This window comes from Poecilia latipinna, unplaced genomic scaffold (assembly GCF_001443285.1).
Source record: "Poecilia latipinna isolate Pla-1442-1.1 unplaced genomic scaffold, P_latipinna-1.0 Scaffold1947, whole genome shotgun sequence".
Taxonomy (NCBI): Eukaryota; Metazoa; Chordata; class Actinopteri; order Cyprinodontiformes; family Poeciliidae; genus Poecilia; species Poecilia latipinna.
In genome coordinates this window covers 101,302-106,859 of record NW_015114563.1, presented here as the reverse complement: position 1 = coordinate 106,859, position 5,558 = coordinate 101,302, and the positions used below count along the sequence as shown (strand labels likewise).

The 5,558-nt window shown below is 36.7% G+C and overlaps 1 protein-coding gene across 2 annotated transcripts in view; it reads right to left on the bottom strand.

Moving 5' to 3' along the window:
- Positions 1-560: 560 nt before the first annotated feature.
- LOC106935315 (uncharacterized) overlaps positions 561-5,558 on the bottom strand; it is a 13,503-nt gene continuing 8,505 nt past the window's right edge. For both annotated transcript variants that reach the window (XM_015015743.1, XM_015015742.1), the window contains 16 exons: positions 4,666-4,962; positions 4,283-4,576; positions 4,010-4,048; positions 3,454-3,804; positions 3,058-3,354; positions 2,849-2,957; positions 2,679-2,726; positions 1,915-1,941; positions 1,779-1,826; positions 1,677-1,703; positions 1,559-1,597; positions 1,456-1,482; positions 1,332-1,370; positions 1,178-1,243; positions 1,056-1,089; positions 561-743 (listed from right to left, as the gene is read on the bottom strand). In XM_015015743.1, coding sequence (XP_014871229.1) covers positions 717-743; positions 1,056-1,089; positions 1,178-1,243; positions 1,332-1,370; positions 1,456-1,482; positions 1,559-1,597; positions 1,677-1,703; positions 1,779-1,826; positions 1,915-1,941; positions 2,679-2,726; positions 2,849-2,957; positions 3,058-3,354; positions 3,454-3,804; positions 4,010-4,048; positions 4,283-4,576; positions 4,666-4,933 — 1,740 coding nt within the window. In that variant the 5' untranslated portion in view covers positions 4,934-4,962 and the 3' untranslated portion in view covers positions 561-716. The remainder of the gene's footprint in view (positions 744-1,055; positions 1,090-1,177; positions 1,244-1,331; positions 1,371-1,455; positions 1,483-1,558; positions 1,598-1,676; positions 1,704-1,778; positions 1,827-1,914; positions 1,942-2,678; positions 2,727-2,848; positions 2,958-3,057; positions 3,355-3,453; positions 3,805-4,009; positions 4,049-4,282; positions 4,577-4,665; positions 4,963-5,558) is intronic.

The window sequence follows — 5,558 nt, the reverse complement described above, 5'->3', positions numbered from 1 at the left end:
CTTAACTCCTCAAATTCCAGCAAAGGAACATGAAAAAATGACTGTTACATGTTTAAAAAAGTAACAAGCAGAAGCAGGTCAGGTCAGAGTTCAACGAGAAGGGTTGTTTTTGCAGACTTGGTGTTTCTAAGGCGAACACACTGACCGGCTTGTTCTGGCAGAAAAATTATTTCAGAAAATCACTAATCTGTGGTGATTGCTTTAAAAGGCTGAATGAGAAAATAAGTAAAGAAATTAACTACTTATTTTTTAATCTCGATCCCATGAATAACCATTGTTTTCTGAATGAAAACTAGTTTGTTTTTAATGTCTTGTGTGATTTTCACGTTATTTCAGTAACAAAAACAAACTTTGTTTTCAGTGTGACAAGGTAACATTTATCCCTCCCTATATTTATGAACATCTTTGAAAAATTCCTCCCGTTATTAAAACACTGACTTATGTTGCTGCTCGTATTTTGTTCGTCCCACCATAAATTTTATTTTGATTATAATCCATCTTGTGTGACACTCCATTATCCCCCCAACTAACTTCATGGCAGAGAATACAGAAATGAGGCATTAGTGATTGATTATTGTTTATTTCTTTAAATGAAAAGTAAAAATTTGCCATTGAAATGAAAAGCGAGAATAACATGATTATAAATGTGAACTATAAATTGAAACTTGACAGCAGAAGAAGAGAAAGCGTATCCACATCGATGCTCAGACTGTTTATTAAATGTTGCCGTAGACATTACAATCCTGTAAAGAAAAATATTAAATTGGTTCATTATTGCTTAATACACTTTATGTGCTTGTATTGTACTCTATGAACCATGCAAAAAATGTAAAACCAACGGCTCTTGACAAATATTATCAAAAATGTTGGAGTTTGATGTAAAAAGAGATCATTGTTTTATAAACAATAAAAGCCCAGAGGTTTAGATTTTAGACCATTACTGGAAAGTTGATCATCAGGGAAAATTGTTATTTTTAATGTGTAGCAAGAAAATTTGACTGAAACGTCCTCACAACAGCTGTGAACGGTAAAAATCAATGAACAATGAAACTGACCTCTGGTGTGGGCGGGGCAGGTCGTCTTTGGTTACTGAATAAACAAAACAAGATGATTAATAAAGAACCAAAGTAATCACAGAAGTCTTTTGAAGCCTGAAATAAACAGTTGCTCTACTCACTTCTTTGGTGACGGGTAACGCTGTTTGTTGACTTGTTTGTCGCAGACGACCACTTCTGCATCATTTCTAGGAGCAACAACATATTTCACAGGATCACATTTTCAGCATTTCTGCTCATTATAAAATACTTTTGAATCTACGGCTGAAAACTTACAAATAACTGACTCTGAGGTCAGTCGAGTTGTTTGGGCGTCTGGAACAATTATACATGTTATTCTTAGTCTACTTTTAAATTTTTAACCACTTAATGTTCTTGTTTGTAATAAACAAGAAATTACCTTGAAAATCTATCCCAGAAAGACTTTCTGTAAAAGAAACAATTAACTAGTAGCAACTTTAACCATGAGAATGAGTAGATTTAACAACAAAAACTGTTCCTACCTCGTGTTTTGCCAGCCGATTTGACCTTCTTCTGATTGTCTGAAAATAATAGCATTGTGAGCATCAGGCTTTAAAACTGAGGATTAAAATGGTAGAATTAGCTTTTTGCTGTTCTTACCGAGAAAACCTGCTCCAAACTGATCTCCTGCACAGAAACATTTGTTAGTTCTTAGTATGTGTTCAACTGTGCAGTTTCAAAAAGAGCTTTTTGGCTTCGTACCTTTTTTCTGGCCTTGGAGGTTTCTCTCTATCTCCCTCAAAGTATCTCCTATAGGTATTAAAATGGTTTTGGATTTACTATTTGCTTATTCAAAACCAAAAAGAAACGCTAAAGTAAAACGTTTAATTCAACTCACCTGGATAATCTACCCCAAAGAGATCTCCTGTGAAAAAACAGGTATGTAAATATCCATTTATCAGTGATATGATGTTACATTTGAGTGTGAATATGAGTGTAAAGTAGAATAATATTTAACAAATACTCATTAATATCTATAACATTTGAATCAGTTTAGTTTGAGAGGCAGGGCATCTCTCTTGATGTTATCCATGAACAACTAACTGGATTTAAAAGAAAACATGCTTAGAGCAAAATTAACACCTCATATCAAAACAGGGAGCAAAAATGGTAAATTAGCACAGCACCTAAGCAAACATCTGGCATAGGTGAATTAGAACAAATAAAGTGGATTACAGAATAATTAGCCTTGTATTAGGCTTTATTTTGATTTAAAGTTTCATTTAAACTTGTTGTCTTCTTGCACTAAGTTTCTATTATAACTGCTGGTGGATATTTGAGGGTTTTGATTTAGTTGGTTTCATTTTAATAGCAACTTGCTTTTCTTACTTCTTTCACTTTTATGTTACATTTACTTAAGTAATTAAGCTGATCAAGTTGATTTTTTTTTTTAAGTAGAGGGCCCATTCCTTTTGTATTTAAGAAAATTAGAGCATATATTGGCCGCAAACCGTTTTTGGGTCGTTTGTTATTTTTTAATCTATATGAGAGGTTTTCATATGGAGAGGGGTCTGTTCCTCACTCATTTGCTCTGACCTTTTGCAGAAATGAAATGTGAGAATCTGTTTATTCTCTAAAAGGTCTTGGAGGTAAAATTCTTGCCTTTTCTCTGGTCTTGGCGGAGGCCTCACAGGGTCATCGCCGTGTTTTCTGGTGATGAGAAGATTGTAATTTCTTTAGGTCAACTTAATTGGTCTCAGTTTTGAAGGGAAACAAATATCAGCACAATACACACAAAGCATCTATTAATCGATTTTGAGAGGTTTGCTCACCTTTTCCTGTAGAAGAATATGCCAAGCACCACAGCAACGAGGATCAGCACTAAGATGACGACAGGAATAACCGCAGGGACAGATTTCTGCATCTGGTTCTTCATAGTTCCTGGTGATGAAGATTTAAAATAATCATAATGAAAAAAACCTCTCAGTTCTCTGTGTCCAATGCTTTGATAAACAAACAGAGCAAGTTTGTTGAATCTAACCCTCTACAATTAAAGTGAACGTCCTGGTTTGAGTCTTTCCACCCCAGAAGGTAGCGGTACAGTTTAGGTTTCTCGGTCCATCTCCTCCAGCAACCACAAACGTGATGGTGGATGTCGTCTTCCAGACGCCTCGTGATATCGCAGTGTCTGAAACCTCATTGTTGATGGAAGGGACAGTCCATGAAAACTCTGGAGGATGTGATGAACATGAGTGACTGACAGAGCAGGAGACGTTTACAGTCGAACCAGCATCCACTTGAGCTGGAACTGAGCTCATCACTGGTTTCTCTGGAGAAGCTGAGGATTAAGACCAAGGACATTTGTTATTGCTTAAATTGTAAGAAAATTAATCAAACAGCATGTGAATGATGTAAAACATTAGGAAGGATTCTTCACCTTTCATGACAATAAAAACACAGCTGTTGTTAAATCTGTATTTGTTTGCTATATTTCTTTGCTCTTTCTCTCCATAGAAACAGAAAGGGCCGTTGTCAAAGGGTTTTATATCATCAATCTCCAAAGAGCAGTCTCCTTCATTCAGGTTTCCCAGAATTTTGGTCCGATCCTTGAAGTGGTCCAAAACTTTACTGCGGGCATTGTGGTACACCATACCCCCAGATTTTTTGTGCCAGATACCACGAGTCAGGGGCTGATCCTCATCGTCCTGGAAACTGCAGGGGATGACCACACAGGACCGAGTCAAGGCATTGAATCTGACAGGGACGTCAGCAGCCAGGACACGGAAAGCTGTTGGAAGGGGAAACAGGACCATTTAAACCTAATAAGGTGCCGTCAGAAATTACAGGATATTCAATACAGAAGACATGAAAGTTATACAGATATACAAAACTGACAGGCTTAAATATGAAATAATGCACACAAAGATGAAGAAAACATAAGCAGGAAATCAGTTTGTCTTATTTCCTTGTAAGGAAAAAGAAGGTGAACTCACTATCTGCCTCGTTCAGTTCTTCTTCAACAGGTACATATTCTGTGAAAAGGAATAAATAAATTCATTTAAATATCATCAATAAACAGTCATTTTTGATTAGAAGCTAAGCAATAAACCCAAGAGAAAGCCATAACTTTAACTGGATTAAAGAAACCAATCATTGTTTACTGGCCAACATTTTGTGCTGCAATTGAAGCTGTAAATCTTCCTGGTTCTCTGAATTTTAATTTAAACTACAGCAATAAACAATGTGTGTTAGATGTTAAAACTGACTTTTTATCTGAAGAAGTGAGGAGTCTGAGGTTTCTCCAGCGACAAAATGTGCAGTGCAGGTCAGAGGTTTTCCGTTGTCTTCAAGGGAGCCAATAAACGTAAGATTGGACTCAGTGGTATACGTATTACTGGATATTTTTTTGTGCTTCGGTAAATACAGCATGTCTGAAAAGTTCCACTCAATTGTTGGCGTATTTGTCTTGCACTTATAGGACACAGAACAAATTACACTCTTTGCCACTCCCTCTGTCAGCTCTCCTGGAGGTTCTACCATTTTGATTGTTTCAAATGGACCTAAGCAAAAAACGATTGAAAATGTTTACTTGTAAAGAAAACTTAAAAATCTAATCAATTTAAACCACAACGTGTATATTCATACTCACATTCAACCTGCAGGAGGAGCTCACTTTTGGCACTTTGTCCACCAGGATATTTCACATTGCACTCCACCTTCTTGTGGTCTTCTTCCACATTCCAAGTTCGTTCTATTGTTCTTTCCCAAATACCGTCTGACAACAAGGAGTCCACGGTGCGGTCTGCTCCAGGAATGCCACTCAGAGCCAGGACAGGAGGAGCAGAAGAACATGTATGTTGCACTTTACAGGTAACCTTGCTCTGATTTCCCACCCTAGGAGCATCAATGATGCTCATTTGGGGTTCTTGTGCATGATCTATAAAGATATAAAGAGAATTATGTTAATCAGTATAGATATTTAAAGTACTGGTGAAAGAGTGAAAGGAAAAGTTAAACATACATTATTTTAACCTAAACAACAATTTTACTAGGAAATGAGAGACAAAAACAAGTTTCTTGCTGCAATGGAAATAACTGCAAGGGATGTGAATAATTGTGAGATTTATTTTGCTTAATCAAGAAGTTGTTTTTCCAGACATGTTTTGGTGTATGAAGTTCTGTTACGCTGCTCTTGAAAGTTGATAAATAAAACAAATGAGTGCGTCTGCTGTGAAGTCAACCAACTGGACCTGAGACGAACAAACAAGGGCAACATTTAACCCTTTCATAGTGGTCACGACAGTGGACAGCTATGTAAAAACCGTTTTCTTGTGCTTTTTGTGGATTTTCATGTTATAAAGGCACACAGACCACTGAAGTGGACACTAATGCATCATAAAATACACTACCAACTACTGGCATCAGCTGGAAATGCAAGAAATTATTTTTGTTAAATCCAACATGGCCGACAGACAAAAACGCACACCGACTGACCCGGTCCCTCCTTCTACAGTAAATGACTCTTGGAGGTAAAAAAAAAAG